Source organism: Erigeron canadensis, chromosome 7 (genome assembly GCF_010389155.1).
Source record: "Erigeron canadensis isolate Cc75 chromosome 7, C_canadensis_v1, whole genome shotgun sequence".
NCBI lineage: Eukaryota > Viridiplantae > Streptophyta > Magnoliopsida > Asterales > Asteraceae > Erigeron > Erigeron canadensis.
Window position 1 is genome coordinate 12,511,681 of NC_057767.1, and position 20,416 is coordinate 12,532,096.

General features: G+C 32.4%; 1 protein-coding gene across 4 annotated transcripts; it reads right to left on the reverse strand.

The window, feature by feature from the left end:
- Window positions 1-919: 919 nt before the first annotated feature.
- On the reverse strand, window positions 920-19,886 carry LOC122606550 (lupeol synthase-like). Of its 4 annotated transcripts, none has more exons than XM_043779397.1 (19): window positions 19,686-19,886; window positions 17,080-17,082; window positions 5,118-5,303; window positions 4,934-5,023; window positions 4,640-4,840; window positions 4,462-4,546; window positions 4,097-4,263; window positions 3,822-4,010; window positions 3,631-3,744; window positions 3,417-3,536; window positions 3,168-3,290; window positions 2,945-3,043; window positions 2,777-2,833; window positions 2,644-2,690; window positions 2,411-2,554; window positions 1,580-1,757; window positions 1,419-1,499; window positions 1,168-1,251; window positions 920-1,052 (listed from the first exon to the last, which is right to left on the reverse strand). In XM_043779397.1, the coding sequence occupies exons 1-19, from the start codon at window positions 19,884-19,886 to the stop codon at window positions 942-944; spliced, it is 2,280 nt and encodes a 759-aa protein (XP_043635332.1). In that variant the 3' UTR covers window positions 920-941. The 4 variants fall into 4 exon arrangements, with proteins under 4 accessions (XP_043635332.1, XP_043635333.1, XP_043635331.1 ...); XM_043779398.1 differs by lacking the exon at window positions 17,080-17,082 and adding an exon at window positions 14,847-14,870 and having other exon boundaries at window positions 5,118-5,269; window positions 19,682-19,886; XM_043779396.1 differs by lacking the exon at window positions 17,080-17,082.
- Between the last annotated feature and the right edge of the window lie 530 nt (window positions 19,887-20,416).

Here is a 20,416-nt window from a genome sequence, read left to right on the forward strand (position 1 = left end):
AAAGGTATGAGCAATTGCTTCCTCTCGAGCAAGGGCTTCTCCTCGTAAAAATGCTCTGTGTTCATAGTCTTTACCTTTTATTTGTTTTATTTTGCATTTACGAGTTGTTTTTACAAGTTTATTAACACTTTTTGCAAATTATTTTACTTGTGCTTGTATTTAATTGTTTGTGAAAAGTTTATCTTAAACCTAGTGAGTTGTTGACATTAAAACACCTAATTTATTTCCATTTTATGCATAGTTGTTTTCCACAAGTGTTATTGCTATAATATCGTTTATTTAGGTATCATAGTCTAGATCTTAAGTCTTTTTTGGTTTAATCTTTATTGTTCTTATTATATCTTCTCTAAAATGTCTTTTCAAAACCTTTATTAAACATTTCAACATAAAATCCTTTTTTCGTATTATTTTCATTAGCATATGTCTTATTTTATTTTAAGATCATAAGCACCTGACCTCACTTACAAATCTTTGGTCAGATAATTATCTCGAGTCTTTGTATAAAATTATGTTAGGTAATTTTTTTCTAAAACACTCATGCCAAATTTTTATTTAATTTTGTGTGCTAGTATCAGTTTTCACTTAATTTCAAGTTAATGTAAGTCTATCATTGTCGACTTTTGTTTGGTGAATAGGGTTTGGTAGGGGTTGGTTTTTGGTGAAATCTGAATCGAATCGAAAAATTTGTTTATGAAAACTAATATTTATTTTGATTTGGTTTTTGGTAGGTCGGTCAGTTTATTTTGTGTTTTATGCATCAATCACAAACAAATGAACATCTTAATGAGGTTTTCATTAAGTCTAAAAGCTAGATTTTACATAGAGATCCAACATATAATGACACACATATAATATGTGTTATAGCCTCGTCCTTGGTCTATAAGTGATAGTACATACATAATCCATGGATATAGGAAGAAACTCGATCAAAAGTAGTAAAATCAGGTAAATTGAGTGATACGGCGATACTCGCCAAGAGCCCATATCGGAAAAATATTCCGATATGAGGAATAATTGAGAGTACAATTCCTCATAAAAGCTCCTGTGAATTCCTGTAATTCAAAGATATATACTTTGTTAAGCATTAAATGGCATTTAATTAGTAATATGAATTTTGCATAAATTTTGAAATTTTTAGAAAATGAAAAACCATCAATAGACAGAAACCTGTTGAGGGAAGTCTCCTTCTTCCATTTGTGAATTTATGAGAAGCCGTATCCCACGATTTATCGGCATCGGATCAATTTCAGCCTAGCCATAAGCATAGGTTAATGTATCAAACACCTGATGGCCTAAACCAACTGCCAGAAATCTTGGTACTAGACTTGTTGCTAACAAGTTTTTGACTTCAAATTTACATATATATAGCAAAATATGAAACTCTTGTTGGAGAATATATAGGAACAAATTTGACATACCTGTCCAGCTTTGATTAGTGCAAGTAAAGCCCATGATGTTTGTACTAGATTCGACCGATTTCCATCCAAATTTGTATACAACTACAGCAGAAAAGATCGATTAGAACAAGTTATTTTCATGAAAAGCGTACACAATTTCATATAAAATCTTCAAATGGCACCTTGTTTGCGCATGAGAGATAGCTCTCTCCCCAGCCACCATCTGGAAGTTGTTTTGATAGTAGAAATTCACATGCTTTTGGAAGGGCGGGACAGTTATCGTATTTCTTCCCACAAGCTAATAGCGCATCTACTCCGAACCATGTACCATAGGTGTAACAAATTCCCCAGTGACCATACCTACACAGATATTAGGCTTATGAATGATACTTCATTCTTTAGGTACAAAACTAGAACATAAACTGCAAGCAAGATAAATTGTGAGAACTACAACCATATATCATTTATGATTTTATACGTGTATATATATACAAGTTCTGGTTGAAATAAAACAAGTATCAAATTAAAACAAAAAATAAAAAACACATCTTTTTTTATTATCCAAAAATCTTTGTGTATCATGAAAATATATGTGCATTAATGTATACATACTTGTGCTCTATAAATCTACTTTTATCCTGATTTAATGGTCAAAATTCTATACTATTTGTTGTACATTAATACTTATTTTACAATAACCAGCTTTTACCGCTTAGTATATTCACAAAGAAAACATGCAGCCCGGGCTGCCCCTAGGTTGTAAGTAGTTCCGCCAGTGATGCCTACACTAAAAATAGCAGCAATCCATTTTTTATTTTATCCTGAAAGGGAAAGGGCTGGGATATTTGCAAATTTCCAAATCTGAACAGATTGAAGGTAAAATATATTGATATTTCTTATATGGGTGATAGTTTCATCCTAATATTGCTAATAATGGTTGAAGATCAAGACATATATCTATTCAACTATAAGATGATATACTTTTAAAGTACGCTAAATTGAAGAAAACGTACCATGAACCATCAGAATTTTGTGTATCTTCAACGTACTTCACAGCTCTTGAAACACAATGTTCAATCTCTATCGTTCTGTGTCCAGGGTGCAGTCTTTTAAAGAGTTCCAAAGCTTGGATGGCAGAAGAAGTGCATTCCACATACCTAAAAAAACATACAATGTGGAATTCTTCATGTTATATCAACAAAGACATATAGAGAGCAGGACTAGCTGCAATAAGCGAATATCTTACTCTCTCTCGATCAACACATCTTCAAAAAATTCTGTCGGATTGAACTTCTGAAAACACATAATGAACACTCAGTTACATGATAAGAATCTATTTAATATGATTTTTCTTAATTAGTGTTTTAAACTATGTGTACCTCTAACCAAGAATACGCCCTTTGGGGCTCCCAAGCAGGAAAACCGCCATTTTCACTCTGAATTGCCCATCGAATTTCAATGAAAGCACATTAGTGTAATAAACAAATTGAAATACCCAAAATTAAAAGTATTTCCTTTACATATATGTTAAATTGTTAATGACATACTTGTAACGAAAGAATAACATTGACGGCATCATAGAGCCGTTGAATTTCAATTTTTTCGCCAACAAGTTCAGGACTCATTTGAGAATATATAAGCGCGACCTACAAAAAAAAATTGCATACACTAATTAGAAGGTACATATAACAGCAATACAGTTTTTAAAATGGTTAGTAAGTAGAATGTTGAAAGTAATAATAGTAAAAAAAAAAAAAGAGTTAAATAAACCTTCAAGCCTTCTGCAGTACAATCTGAGACTTGCAAACCGTTATCTTGCATTGAAAACGTCCATGATCCTTTAGACGTATGTCTATACATTTTACTATAATCTCCAGGGGGGTTATCGAGAACCTGAATATATTTAAAATGTAACATACAGTTCCTATTAGTTTCATTCTTATGTACACTTGTGTTTGCTTGTATGTTTGTGTGTGTGTAAACACTTAGATGTGTAATGTGTATCAAATGATTAGTCACCTGCGACGCTTTTACAAAGTTGTGTGCTTTTTTAAGCATAGGTCCATACTCTTCAGCTAGATTGTTTGACAAGATAGCTTGAATGGCCAATGTTGCATCCCACGTTTGAGATCCGAAACTCTATTGAAGAAATCCACATTAGTATTTATATATGTCCACCAAAAATAGACTTGTATGACTGCTAAATATATTTTGTTAATTATTTATTAATTACCTGCACTTTCATCCCATCTTCAGCAACCCAAAAGTAATCAGGAATGCGTGCAAGATGGTGTTTATACGCATCCCCATTTGGATCCTCAACCCAAGTGGTGAGCAAGCTTAACACCTACAAAAAATTCCGTTAGAATGTTTAAGGCAACAAGAGTAAAAAAAAAAGTTATATTACGAAAGTTAGCGTAATACCTTCACCACACACCCAATGCACAAATATCTACTGATTTGATCGTTATAGTGAACATGTTCCATTGCAACTTTTAGAGCTTCTTCTCGTAGCGCTGAAAACGGCCAACGTGTTAAAATAGGCTCTGCTATGTGATGAAGTACACCCCATACCATATCTTGGACAAAAGGATGTGGGTAATACAGATCTTCCTGAAATATATAATCCATATATGGTGAGACTTTTCTGACTTTGAAATGAGAAATCACAACATTTAATTTCAAGTTAGATTACAAACCTTTGCACAAGTATTACGTGCTTTATTCCAATCAATTTCATGATAAGGATTCGTATAAAGCTCTTGCCTTAGGGCTTCAACCAATCCGGTTATTCTTCCCACAAATCTTTTAGCGTATAAGTATGACATTGGCATGTAAACTACGCGACCATAACACATCATTTTGCCTGTTTTATATATTGACCATGGTATTAGTTAGACTTTATCGAGTAAATTGATTAAGGTTTTACTAACCACAATCCTCAGGCTATGGTCAAATTGTTAGGACAAATGCATCATTTAATAATGTAATTAATAGGGTTTAGCATTATAAGCATACAACTTTATGTATGTAACCTTTAGGTTGCCAAAGAAATGAAACTAACCCGGATGAATAGGAAAAATGTTTGGCAGGAGCCAAAACTCGGGTGGCATAGGGTTACAACCTCCCCAATCATAAACCCCAAGAACCTACAATCAAGGTTAAATTTCAATAAAAATATAAATTACACATGTTGAAGTTTTCCTTTATAATCAATTTGAAGTAAGCAATATGAAATGCACCGTGAGCCAAAACTTTCCCCACGAAGGAGTACCGACTGCACCACCATGATCTAGGATCCATTTACGACCCTTAACCACTGCCATGTCCTCTGCACAACTATCCGCTTTTTCACTGAGTAATCTCAAGGTAATGTAACTATATACTGATCCAATCATAGTACTGTGACCCTCTAAATGTAATCCCCAACCTCCATCTTCATTCTGTTATTATGAAATTAAAACAAACCCATCAAAAACTATAAATGGTACCAAAATTATTATTATAAACTCTACAAAATGATACAATTACAATACCTGATGATTATAAATGTAGCGTTTGATTTCTAGTTGATGTGCAGAGGTCAGAATATCGTTCATGGATCCTGTCACATACAATGCTATCACCTGTTTATAGTATAGACGAAGTATTACTAAATCACGTAAATATTATATCTTAAGTCTTAACATAAAGCACAATTTGAACATATATGATAATTACCATCGGAGGAAGGAAGAACAAAGGGCCGGCAGATTCAGCGGGCCAGTGGCCATCATGAGCTTGAATTGTGGAGTAGAAACTGATGGCTCTTCTGACTGTAATTGTGACTGCTTCATTTGTTACTTCTTGTGTTTCTTTCAACTTTATTGCCTCTGGAATTTCATCTATATGGTTCTCCTTTCGTAGCTTTAAGTTCACAAACACACATATAAAAGGTGTTCAAATTATGGTAGAAACAAACTTATATCATAAAATCAGCTTTTGTCTATCCAAAAACAAGTAAAACTTATTAGGAATATCATGACATCAAGGCTGATATAGGAAGAGTCAAGACTGACCTTATTTTTATTTCTTTTTATTGTTTTTGGTTAGGTAAATTTTTAAATCTTTTCTCACAACTTTAACATTATCTATAAGCTCTCTCCCTATCTTGACTGCACTCTTCCTCCAAGATACACCCAGAAACCACCTCCCTATCATACCCTCATTCCTACCTCATCCCCAATTTCAAAACTATAAAATTCTAAGCACATACACTTAAATGGGCCCACTAAATCTAGTCCACCCGTTTCTTTATTCTAACGAGCATAGACGTAAAAAGGGGGGTTGCCTATCTATGACGAAGTGCACAACCAAGAAGACCACGATGACGAGCTCCTTAGGCAGCGGCCTAAGAGCCTAACAAGTATATATAAAACTATATTCGTCAAAAACATATATAAAACATGAAATTTTTGTAATAGTTGCTTTTGAATCCTACATCATATTGTTTTGTGATCGTAGATTAGTTACTTCTAGTTTCTATATATTGTTGTGGGTAAATTGTCCAAGGATTAAGTTTTTATACATAGCATTTTATTTCATTGTTTTAGTGTTAAAATTCGGGTGAAATAAAATACACATTCATAGAATTACTTTTCAAGAAGTTTGATGTATATTCTCTTTTTCAAGCTTTAAAATCACGTCGAATTGTGACATATGAAAGAGATATCGTAAGAATATTTTTTATCTAGAATTGTGAACTATATTGATAACAAAATATTTACAGATAATAGACACAGCACCTGGACATCCGCATCCCCAAGCACAAACCAATACATCCTCAAAACTAGACAATGCCGATCAAAGAACCAAAAGGAATTCACTCCTACATATAGGCAACGTAGACCTCCAAAACTATACAGGTGCAGAATATTCAAATGACTACCAGGTAATTATTCTTCCAACTTAATTTCCACTTTCCAGCCATGGTTAACACAGTGTCAGATCTCTTGACTTTTAATGATATTAGCTTATTTCTAACACATTCTTTAATACTTTTGCATAGGACTTCCCCATTCCGTTCCTCCTTCTAAACAGTCTCCGGTTTCTCGCTTGCGAAACAAAGTAGACACTTGCAGCCACAACACTAATTTGTTTATAATCAATCCAAAACTTTTCTTTGTCTTCTTTTTAGCTAGAGCAAGCACCACATCGGCAAACATCCATTGAAGATTATTATTGTTCAGCCATTCGCTCATCTTCTCATGTGTCATAAGCTTCCCCTCAATTGCCAGCAACAAAATAAAAGCGTGGCTAGGAATCAATTGACTGTACCAAATCACATGGCTCATTCCACACTTGGCCAGTTGTTTATTAAGTCCAGCCATGCCTGTTTAGTTAAAAACTCCACTCTTTGATTTGTTCTTGTTATTCACTGGACTTTATCCAACTTGTTATCCTTAAAGGTTAGAACTATTATATTACTAAGCACAGGATATTTCTCTAGCCATTTTTCTGGCCACACCCAACAACCATTGATAACCATATTTGCCACCTTGCTGTCAACATCCAGTCTGGCTTCATATATATCCCTTTTAGTAATGATCTCACACAATGGGCCTTCTGGATACCACGTGTCATACCACATGGAAGCCTGCTACCATCACTAAATTCATGAACAATATTATTTTTTATTTTCTCTCATTCCATCATGATTTTCCAACCCCAACTATCAGACTTACCCACTGTAACATCCCAAATACTCCTCTTTTTTAATTTTACCACATTTACCCATTTGGCCCATAACGGATCTTTATTCTCCATGATCTTCCAGAATGGCCTAATAAATAGAACTTCATTCCATCTTTTTAGATCTTTTATTCCTAGACCACCCTGTTCCTTAGGTCTACAAACAAATTTCCCTACAATTCTAGCTTTTCCTTTTGCAGATTCCCCAGAATTCCACTTTTCAATATCCTTAATAACAGAGTCAAGAATCATATAGACTGATGCCCAGTAGACTTGCATCGATGCTAAAACAAATACAATAAGCTGAATTCTCCCAACATATGATAAAACCTTATTCCTCCAGCATTCTATTCTGTCTTTAACTTTATCAATTAGTACTTTGCAGTCATTAACTCCCAATTGTTTTAATAACAGTGGTACCCCTAGATATCTCACTGGAAGTTTACCACACTTGAAAGGCATAACTTTAAGTAGATCTTGCTTATCTGTTTCAGAAATACTTCCAAAGAAAATTGTACTCTTTGTGAGATTTGGCATTAAACCAGAAACTTTGGTGAATTCATCCAACGACTTTTTTATAACCTCAAGTGATCGAATATTATCTTTACACACTACCAACAGATCATCCGTAAAACACATGTGTGATAATCTTAGTTCGTTACACCCAAAATGATATTTGAACTCAGAGAACTCATCAATGTTCTTGCACATGATTAGGTTGAAAACTTCCATCATCATTGTAAACAAATAACGGGGAATGGGGTTTCCTTGTCTTAAACCTCTACCACCTTTGAAATAACCATGAGTTTCTGCATTAAGGCAGATAGAAAACTTTGTTGAAGCAACACAAGTCATTATCCAACCCACCATCTTATCATGATATCCAAACTTGATTAAAATGTCTTTCAGAATCTTCCAACTAACTATATCCTATGCTTTTTGAATGTCAATTTCCATTGCACATATTTTAGGGACATTCTTCCTATTATGTCCCCGTCGCAATTCTTAAGCAATCGGAATATTATCTTGGATATGTCTACCAGGGATAAATGCACTCTAATTGACAATAACCAGTTTAGTAAGCCCTCCATGAATCCTTTAAGAATTTTGCTTATACACTTGTATATCACATTACAACAAGCAATTAGCCAAAATTCAGAAACCTTGTTGAGAATACTGGCCTTTGGAATGAGAGAAATTATTGTGGCAATAACTTCTCCTAACAATTTGCCATTTATGAAGAACTCTTTAACCGCCAAACTCACCTCCTTTCCCACAACATCCCAAGCTTTTTTGAAAAAACTAGATGTATAACCATCTGGTCCAGAAGCTTTATTGCTATCTATACCAAAAGTTGCTTCTCTTTTCTCTTTATACGTGACTGGCTTGATCATTTCAGAAGCTTCTTCAATACTTAGCACATTCTTAAAAATCCCATCCACATCACAGAATCAGTTTTTCCCAAGAAGCTTTCAAAGTGTTTCACAAACTATCCAGCAACATTTTCTCCTTCACATCTATTCCCTGCCTCTTCACAAATACTTTCCACTCTATTTGCTCCTTCTAGATTTTAGGATTCCATGAAAGTAAGCAGTGTTTCTATCACCCTCTTTCAGCCACTGTACTTTGATCTTTTGACGTAGAAGCTTGATTTTATCATTTGAGGCATCCATATAATCATTCAAAGTCTTAACAGCCTCCATTTTTGGCTCTTCATTATAAGGATCCTTATCAGTTGCTTCTTGTTCTATTTTTATCTTTTCTTTTTAACGTTTGACTTTCTCAAAGACATTGTCATTGCTCTAACTTAACTTCTTCAACGGTTTCTACAATTTCTTCAAATTTTTAATCTACCTATACATGTGACATCCTTGAATCTCATCACCCCATTCTGTCTTCACTATTTCAAGAAATTCTCCTTTATTGGTAATGAAATTAGAGATTCTGAAAGATTTTGCCTTCTTTAGATAACCATTTTTAGTATCATTTTAGGTAGACTGTGATCAGATACAAAATAAGGCATGAACACCCCATGAGCCTTTTGAAAGCTTCTTAGAAACTCTTCATTAATCATAAATTTGTCCGGTTTTTTAAAATAGAACAATGTTTGTTTTTGGGGGCCTTTGCCCATGTGAAATTCAGGCCACTGTTACAAATATCTTCAACTCCTAAATTATTCACAGCATCTTTAAATTCATTCATCTCCATGGAGGCTATAGAAACCACCAGCAGAATGCTCATTTATATCCAAAGTCCCATTTAAATCTCCCAACAGTACCCATGACAGTTTCCCCACAAACTGTTTCTGCTTATCTAACTCTTTCCATAACAATCTTCTTTCATTTCCATTATTACTACCATACACAAAACTGCAATACATCTTAAATTTTCTAGGCATTAATTCTAACAAACAGAAAATGGATTGTTTGGATTTCTCAATCACCCTCAACTTCACATCCCTAGGATTCCACCCATATAAAATTCTGCAGCACAAAGGACTATGTTGAACATTAGATATCCAATCCCAACATCCAAACACTTAATTTCCAACTAAATTCACAGTATTCACTTTTTGATGTGTTTCAATAAAAGCACATACCTGAAGCTTTACTTTCTTAATAAACTTAATAGCCTCATTCTTCTTGAATTTTGTATTCATACCCCTAATATTCCAACTTGCTAGTTGAAATCCATTATACATTCAAAACGCAATACTCAGTTATAAAACTGAGTATCATTTCCTTGAATCTCATCAGCAACTAAGTTTTTAGTTTCTTCATTAATTTCCTTAATAACATCATCTTCCTCCTTTATATACTTATTCCCTTTATTCACAACTTCCAATCTTCATTTAAAATAGGGATTAGTTCCCTCGAATGTAAGAAACTTTCAACGAATGTCTATAGTAGGAAATAACTAAAGCTGTGTGTATTGTATGTAAACAACTTTGAAATAATGTTTATTGTATATAAGAATTTCGTTTCAACCAATTACAATCTGACAAGTGGCACCTGTATATGGTTGCCACGTATGTTTTCTTACATGCAATAAACATTTTTTCAAGTTGCTTACATACAATACACATAACTTTAGTTTTTTCCTACTATAGACATTCGGTCAAAGATAGTTACATTCCAGGAAACTAATCCCTTTAAAATAATATGTCATCTTTGCAATACAATTCTTTGTCTCCTCGATAGATGGTTGCTCTTTCTTCAAAATAAATCCATTCATTGTACCCTTCTCATCATTAGTGAGTTCCTCAGTCTATTCTTCCTTTTCATAATCATATAGTACAACATAATTATTATCATTCTTGGACTTAGTATGTGATGGATTCTTCCTGCTAATTTCTCCATTTTCATGTGTGTGTTTGGTTCCAATATTGCCCTTTTCTATATGCCATTCTTTCATTCTGCGCTCCCTTGAGTCGTTCTACTCTCGTTCAATCTGAGCTTTCTTTGATGAGCATTATATCTTCCCTGGCCACCGTTTTTCCAAATACTCATTTTTCTCGAAATACTCATTTTCCTTCTCTTCTTGAAAATTGGGTTCACTATCCATTGCTTTTTTCACATCTTCCTTACTTTATTCTTTAGCTTTTTCCTTACAAACCATATCAGTATGTCCAAATTCTTTGCAATGGTTACATATAGTTGGTCTCCAAGTGTACTCAACTTTCACAAAATTGGTTTTCTTAGTGTTATTCCGTGTACCAGGTGCATTATGAAATATATGGGCTATCATATTATCCATATAAAAAGGCTTACCCAAGTGTGTTTATTCCTTTCAAACTCCAAGCTTCTAATGGCACATTCACAAGCTTAATCCACATAGGAATCTTACTTGGCTCATTTTTTCCAATACTTACATCAAGGTTTCATTCCTGCACAACCAAGGGCTTTCTTTTAACCATCTATGGACTTTGTTCAATTACATAATTCATCCCCTCCAAATGCTTAAATTTGAAATAGCATATATCATTATTATCTTTTATTATTTCTCCTAGACCATATTTGCCCCCACATTCTTCTCAAGTTATATCTCAATTCATTCAATGACATGTTGCATCCCACAAAAAAACCACAAGCAGTTAGTTGTCAATTCTTACAACCTTCGTGAACTAATTCTTCCTCAAAAATAACCACCTCCTCTCCTTGATCATTCACTCCAGTAGGAACAAAAAATAGATTATATCCAATTCTTTTCCACTATTATTCACAATCTTAGCATATGCAAGTTTTACTTCATCACTATTATTATTCACCCCATGGTCCACTTTTTTCTCATTGTTAACAATATTAGCATACCAGTTTTTATTCACATTCATCTTATTCATCAATTTCGTCGGAAATTTAGTGTTCCGATTAGAGGATCGACGTTTAATTGACTTCCTACAGAAAGCTCCCCAAATTCTAGGGTTTTGAAAACAAAAAACAATTCCTAAAATTAAACTGATAGCATTATGCGGAATTGAAAACTGAAAGGAAATCTGAAAGTTGCTGCTAATGGATGAAGATTAGAAAAAGAAATCAAGCAAATTAATGACGGAATTTGACTGGGCAACTTCGCGCCAAAATCTCCATGGAGAGAGGGTGTATATGTTTCTTGTCAACACTATTATCATAAAAATATTGTTTAACACAATGATGCACATTTTTAACACATTAACTCGCCTTGAGAAGCCTACACAAAATGAATCTAGGATCGTAAGTAATGGAATTAATCCACAATTTTTGAGAGTTCAATTGATAAGCCTGGACAAAATGATAGTTTCTTTTAAAGTAAATGGAAGGATATCGAAATGGAAATAATAATGCAGACATGTTTGGCTTAGGCGTTCGTGTTCCGATTTCTTAACAAGTCCGTGTCTCATCTCCCCTACTTTTTACAAATGCCACATGTGACGCTACATCTCACTCATAGGAGATGCCTCACCCGTTTCAGTCTCATGACAATCCAAAGTGTTACTTATAACAATCCAAAGTTTCTAAAACGTTTATAGATTATTTATGTTTTCTGTCTTTCCATAGCAACTTTTGTCCATGTAACCCAATGAATTGTAAACTGTTTTTCACTTTTTTTCATAGCATTATTGACATTACTTATGGTGTTTTCTCTTTGTATAAATGAGGGTCAAACTTGAAATTTAGATTAGATAAGATGTTTCCTTAAAAACATTTTAAATTTTACAAGGACTGTAGTGGAAAAAAAAAAGATAAAAAACTTAATATTAATAAACAAGTATGTCAAATTTAATTTCTATAAACCTTATAATAATTTGGTACATCTTGCATGCATAATTTTTATATTAACGGATCAATGTGTTATTAAATACTTAAAATAATGATAATAGTTATACACTATGTAAGTTTTATGGATTTTCAATGAATCAAAATGATGATTTTAAGTGTTGTCACCGTCACCTCATTTTAAGGATGTTCTCACTGGAAAACCACCTTATATATATATATGTGTGTGTGTGTGTGTGTGTAGGATAGAGATCAAAAGAGAATGTATTTTACGGAGAGAGGAGAAAGAAGATTCATTTTTTAATGTTTTTTTAGCTTTTTTTTTTTCTATATTTCACTTTTTTTATTATCTCATAATTAACTAATTCCAAATATATATATACATTTTCAAATGGCATAGCCTGTAAGTTATAGGCGAAGCCTCTTAGTCTATCGAATCCATAAAGGCAGAGCCCGTTAGGTATATTACCCCATCACCGATCACTCTTGGCCTCTATGACATGTCACCCTTTATGACCAAACAATCCCACCAACTACCCCTTATTAATATCCTTAATGATGAAACTCACACCGTACTATTATATATATGTGTGTGTAGTTCACTAATTTAGATTATAAATTTTTTTTATGGAATGATTTAATAAAAAAAAAGAAAAAAAATCAAGGGAAAACAAGCTAAAAAAATTAAAAACGAAGTTTTCCTCTCTTCTCTTCTTAAGAACCTTATCTATACACACCAGAGGGGTACCCAGCAATGCGTCGACAGTGATGACGGAGGTTACGGTAACAGTGTGGTTATTAATGTAATAATTGATGTTAAAAGGAGAAGTAGTTATTTTAATGGTTAAAGTTTGTTTGTTGTAAATAATTTCATAAAATTACTATATGTATATTAGGTGATCGAGGATATTTATATTAGTGAAAGTTTGATTAGATCAAGTTTAGAAAATATTTTGAGGGTATATTAGGTAAATCTAGAGTGTGAGTTAAAAAAAAATAATAGTTGAAGATAATCTAGGTATTTTAAAGGCTAAATAGTTGAAAATGGGGGAAAAATTCTTGGTTTATTTATAGTAGATGGATGCCCACGTGATGCGGCGGTGATGATGATAGCGACGAAGGTGTGGCAACGGCGACAGTGGTAGCGGCGATGTGCGGTGATGACCGTGGCGGTGGCGTGGTGGTGAATGTAAATTAATTGATATAAGAGGGGTTAATATGATTCTTTAAAGGTTGGATGATATATGTTAGTAATTTATTTCATTAAAGGTATTATAGATAAATAGGTGAAGGTGCTTAAATTAGTAAATAATGAATGGGGTAATATGGTCATTTTAAAATCATAATGGGGGTAGTTTGCTTAAAAGAGAGTAAAAACATTTAAAATTTCAGTTATCCTCAAAAATTTTAGATCGCCTCCAACGATTCACTGTGAAATGGTTTTCGTAAAGACGACCGACGTGAATACCCATGCAGGATCGGTGTGAATGACTGTGAATATGCAAAGCGATCCGTTACACATTGAAGGAGCAATGTAAATGGATTTTTATATTTATAATCAATACAACTAAGTTTAAAGTTGATTTTTTCTATAAATGTTTAAAGATAAAATTTTCAGTATAAACTAGCGTGATGGTTTTACATGGGTTAAAAGATCCTTTATTAGATACGAGTACCCGCATGTTGCGGCGGTAAAATGATGATGGTGGTAGGTCATAGAGTGTGATAGGTCATAGGAGGTGATATCTCATAGAGTGTCATAGCCAAATGTCTTAGCCGTACGGGCTCCATCCCCGGATTTAAAAATTCGTCAAAAGTATATCGAATGACATCTCTAATGAAAGAGCATGAAATTTTGAGAACACCCATATAGTTTTTATAATTTATCGATGTACGGTTTTTGAGATTAAATTTTTTAAAAGAATTAGAGGAATAAAATGATTTATGGAGAAGAAAGAAAGTTGTATGCATTGATGTATGGTACGTCATGCATTATTATGTGTACATTGTTGAAATTGAATGTTGAAATTTTAAAAAGTGAATTTGCTTTATAATATAGTATAGATTAGCACGGTACCCACGCAATGCACCAGTATTCGTGGTGGTGACGGTGTGTTGGTGGGGGACGACTCTTGTTGGTAGAAACGGTGTCTAGTGCTGTAGATAATTGATGTAAAAGTGATTGATGTAAAGAGTTAATAAAAATATATTAAAAGATAGCCGAATAATAATGTAAGGGTATTTTAGACATTTTTCTTCGTGTAACTTTTAACACGGGGCTATTCTTTTATAATAGAGTAGACATAATTGTAATGTCGACATTTTCTTCAATCAACGGCCATATGTTGTTCTATTTTGGTATAATTTTAAGATCTCGTAGCAGAAGAGTACCTATGTTGTGGCCACTTTTTAGGGATGTAAGTACTTTGTAGCTTTTTAGATATGTCCTGTTAACTCACGGGCGAACCTAAATCGCTGGTTTTAGACTTACCTCTATTTTGGGAAATAAGATTACAAAAAATATATGAATATGAATAGATAAAGAAAAGCACAGAACACTTAACAAGCAAGGGTGTAGTGTCAAATTCTTGACAAATTGACAAATTTTTAAACAATCACACGACACTACGTGGTTTTGCCAAATCCTTGTCAATCCTTACAAAAAACTAGCCAAAAGTTGTGATGTAGTGCAACAAAACCAGCCAAACTTGTCAAATCTTGCCACAAAAAAGACAAACAAGAAAAAACAAAAAAAAAAAGGAACATGGTACTCTTGCCAATGTTTGCCACAATTGGCCAAAACCAGCCGATGTAATTTGCCAAACTTGCCGATTTAAAGTTACCGATTCATGTGCTATAGCCTTGCCGAAAAGCTGAAACTAGCAGATACTTTTTGCCGATGTTATTTGCCGACTACAGCTTTGTCCTTAATGGATGTCTGGAATTGGTTATTTAAATTAAATTTTGCATTAGAAACTACGTTTTGAAAAAGCATATCTCAATATGTTGTTTCAAAACTGTGTTTTATCTATGAAAACGCAAATAATTTGTTTTGCCAAATACCTTTTTCCATCAATTGCGTTATTCAAATATAATAATCAGATAATCTATTTAAAACTTAATAAGAAACACCCTCTTAGTTGTCATGTCGACTTTTTAAACTACTTGCATGATATTCTATACGAACACAACATGAATATTGGATTCTTAATCGATTTTTGATACATCTATACTTCTATATCCATACTACTATATATATACACTATATATATAAAGACACTCTTATTTAAAAGCTATGAAAAATAAAGATGTGAAATGATCATTCTATCTTTATATTCTAGTGTTTAGGGTTACATTTTGAAGTTATTATATTATTATTACGTTTGTAAAATACGAATAATATAAAAAAGTGTTTGGCTTAAAATGTGTTATCTGCTAAGAAAACACAATTTTAGAGAAACATGTATATACATGTTTTTTCTAATACACAGTTTTGAAAACGAAAAAATTATTGTTTTTTGTGAAAACGCAATACCAAACACCCCCTAATACATCTTCATTATTAACTTAAATCAGTTATCTTTAAATCGATTACCACCAACATTCGTCGCCGTCATCATCACTACTCGCCGCATCACCACCTGTCGCCGCTACCATCACATTCCTTTAAGGGAACAACCTCATATTTATTTTCTCATATATTAATTATTCATTTGAGGCAAGATTCATTTGAGGAAAGAACGAATATGTTATTGGTATAGGTAAAAAAAATTTGTTTCTGAAAAAAATACTCGTATATGAAAAGATGATGCGAAATATTATTTAGTTTGTTTGGGTAACTCCTACTGATATGGAATTCGAATGACCAATGATCAACAACACAAAAAACACTTCCAATGATCAATATAACGTTTAAAAGAAATTGAAAATATAAGATGTAAACCAATCATTATTTTTATGCAACTTTTGTTAATCAAACTAGATTATTACCCTCGTAATATGCGGGATTCATATATAATTAATGACATGTTAAATTTTTATAATATCATATGTTAGACAAATATTTAATCAGGTAAAAATTAAACCACTATAAAACATGAAGTTACATTAGCGGTCATTTAGATTCCGGTTAACAGTGACAGACAGTTGAAAAATGGATACATCATCTATCAAAGGTCTCGCTACGTAAGGTTTTCGTTTCTTTGGATGTTTTTCATTCATCCGGATATGACTGCATTGTCATTGTACTTGTGCTTTAACGTTTTGCTCGAATAAGTTCGTTATACACTAATATTACTAAGCAATTTAATTATCAATTTATATATCGCATGTTGTGTTAATTTAAGTTAAAGTTATACATAATATCATTGAAATATTTTCTATTAATTATTTTTCTGATATATAATTGTGAAAGCTTATTATAAAATCCATATTTGTTTTTAATTCTTTATTAAGAAGGTCAGTTTGACATCTGGTCCGATTTTTAAAACATTGATTTAATAAAACGTTATATGAATCCTTATAACCAAATTTTATTCGTCATATGATCAAAATCATATATATAAAAATATAATTTAATAAAAATGTATTACATTAACAAAGAAAATTTTATTTAAAAAAAATAAAAATTAATTTTAAAGATAAAATTAATATACCCAAATATATAGAGGGGGTGAATACAAATTTTCCTAGATCTTTACAAACTTATAAGAAGAGTTTTAAAGACTTAGTTTATATGTTAAAAAGTAAAGACACGAATCAATAAAATAGTAAATAAAAGACATTCTTGCACACAGATTATAATTTTCAATGTAACTATTTATTAAGAAATAACCTATACAAAGAATTACAGGGTTGTTGCGGAAACAAGATAGCCTATAGATATCTAAACAACCCTCTGAAATGAAAAATTACAATCAACAAGTTTCTACTCAAGAGAATTAGCCAAAGTTGATCTCAAACAGACTAAGCTGTGTGTAGGAGCACAGAAAACTTATGTGAAGAATAATTCTCAGGAATGTCACACCTATGCAATCAAGGAATGAGGCTTTTATAGGCGAAAGCTCTTCTTCTCTTGGTATCCAATGAAGCCACATATTCTATTTCTGTTGGATGACAAAGAAATATTTGATCGTGCCTTTCATAGTACTTGTGGTCCCTAAAGTACTACAACACATTCTTCATCATCCAATGAGAGTATGAACACACATATGTAAAACCAACCACCAACCTAGATTCTAGGAACCTTCCTAGTCATGTCATTTGTCCTTATCAACAATCTAGGTTGTTATCTTCACTTGATTGTCAGACATAGATTGGGCCATTTGTCAAAGCACAAATCTGCCTAAGTGTTTCCAAGTTGACTGTTAATCCCAAACTGACTTCTACTACCAACTTGGTCTTATATCTTCAATCCTCCTCTTCGACTTGGATTGAATGATATGACCATTGTTGATGCAGCTTGAATAACACTTGCTTCCATAAGATTACAATTACAAAACATGAAGCATGATCTGGGCCATAAACAGATCGTAAGTTGTGTTAGCTTAGTCTGACCCAGATCAGATTACAAGAACCAAAAGATTACTAAGTGTTTATCCATTAGATTTGTCATCACCAAATTTACAATGAACATTGGGACTCAACATTTTTTATTAAAGATATATTTATCTTTACAACTCTTACCAAAATTTATTATATATTATAACCTAAATAAATTTATATTAATTATTTTCCATCATTCTTTTATTTTCTATCTTTAAAAAAGAAAATCATGGTCATATACCTTCTTAACAAATAAAACATACATTTTTTTTATATCACCTTAATATAAATTTTTTTTATTTTATTCCTGTTTGTTAATTATTTGATATTAAATTGTTATGTTATTGTAATTTTTTAACTCTTTTAATATATATTGTTGTCAATTGTAGGTTGATCATGTCTTATTTTTTTACGCAATGTTTTATTCTTTTAAAATTTATTTTGCTCATTAATTTATTTTATTCCCTACTTACATCTTTCTTTTTTAAATTTATAATATGGCATATAGTTCTTATTTTTTGTTAGATGAAAAGAAGATAACATTAGTTTATGTTGAAGATTTAAACCCAATACATGTTAAATTATCGTCTAACACCATCCGTGCAATATATATATGTTCGAGGCTCCAAAGGAGCATAGTTGGTGTGTTAGATTTAGTTTAAAATTAGGAATTTGCTGTTTAAATTTTTTTTTAAAAACCAAGATTTTTATAAATTTTTTCATTATTTAAAAAACCTTTTATTATTGGAGTGAAAAACTGCATATCAATTGCTTGAAGAGACAATGAAGGCTAAATCAACTGACTGGAGTCATATCTGGCTTTACCCTAGGTCATGGGTTCGAATTTCTAGAGTGACATGTCTTGGGGGTTTTTCTTTTGAATCACCTGTAACGGCTCATGGTCTACATCTCGTAGTTTAGTGTACATACAGGATTTCACCATTAAACGGTGAGGTATCCCCTGATATTGAAAATCGATTGGCTGTTAAAAAAAAAATTCCATTGAAGATTTTCAAGTATTTGAAAGAATTTAACGCACACTCTTTTACGTACGCTATGTTATTGAAAACTATGAAGACTTATTTTGAACAAATGACTTTGCCATTAAAGATGCACGTGAATACACATAAAGCTTCGTAAAAACAAAACAATGGTATTGTCTATTGCTATAGTAGGACACGGCCACACGTGTAACCTACTACATTCATAATGAGAATATGTTATAGCCTAGAGTACCATGTAGTGCTCCTGCAATATAATAAATCAAACTGTGCGGATTGTACTGTAAGAGTACCACGTTGTGCTACACCATAAATACACTCTGCGCAACTCAGATCAGTGCGCGCGGTGAATGCAATATCATCTAAAAAGAAAAAATTGTTTGGCCCTAGTTTCGATATCATAATTGAATACCTATCAATTCACCCTGTATGAATTATATGATGTCGGTATAATATTTTTCTCCTAATCCATCACATGATAACTGATAACTTAAAAAGAATTATTTTTTGTGTCACGCGGGATCAAACTTATGATTATAAAGTCACCAAATGTTTCCTTAACGCTAGGTCTACGTTCATTTCACAGAAAATGCTTATGTAAAAACCGCTAAATATTGTAACAATTTATAAATTATCTTTGCTTTACCCAAAGAAAAGGTTATTAAAAAAATATATATGCAATAAGTTACTTTAATTTTTAGATATCGATTCAAAGAATCACAGGCTGTTGATAAATGAAAAATCATGCAGTTATAACTTACTTGCATACGCATCAACAAGTCAGAACTTTGTTTAACTTGAGACCGATTAACTTTGAAATTGTAACGAACCCTTTCTATCTCAGCTCGTTCCTCTTCAGTTCCTGCATTTGGATCAAACTCCCAATGTTGTCGTCCGACGTGGTTGTTGGTGGTAGTCAACCACCTCTCATTGTGTCCTTCTGCTATCTTTAACTTCCACATTCTTATATATGCTTCAATTTATTTCCATCAGAAATCAGTATACTTGTATATTAAGAGTAATATAGAGCAAATTTGGTTACTCGTTGCTAAGATTAAGGTAACAATTTAGTTATATTATACTCGTAACATAAAAGTACACATAGATGCACAATATCTATAATGATAATAATTTCATACGAGAACTTCACTTTTTTTAGAAATTGTGAACACTTTTGTGTTATATATTATATCGTTCATTCGCATATTCACTACCAAAAATAAAATTGAAATGTTTGCGTTTGAATTGTTCTAGCTATTTACATGTTAATAAAATCAATTTTATGTTTCTATACTTCTAAGAAAGTGATAATTGTAACAATGTTTTTAATTGATTTACCACTAAAAACATTTTTTACTGCATTCCAATATAACACAATTGTGGTAGATGTATGAACTTATATGGTACTAATAGTAACTCCCATACTTTTATAGTGGTTATAATCTGAACTTCACGATTTAACTATTGATCTAACACATACTTAAAGTGTTTT

What these genes read in the sequence shown, in the direction of transcription:
- LOC122606550 (XM_043779397.1), bottom strand. Translation starts at nt 19,886, where the DNA reads ATGTGGAAGTTAAAGATAGCAGAAGGACACAATGAGAGGTGGTTGACT. An exon ending in GGGGAAAGTTTTGGCTCACG is followed by an intron (nt 4,547 to 4,639) that starts GTGCATTTCATA and finishes CCTTGATTGTAG; the next exon opens with GTTCTTGGGGTTTATGATTG. An exon ending in GCATTGGGTGTGTGGTGAAG is followed by an intron (nt 3,745 to 3,821) that starts GTATTACGCTAA and finishes AATTTTTTGTAG; the next exon opens with GTGTTAAGCTTGCTCACCAC.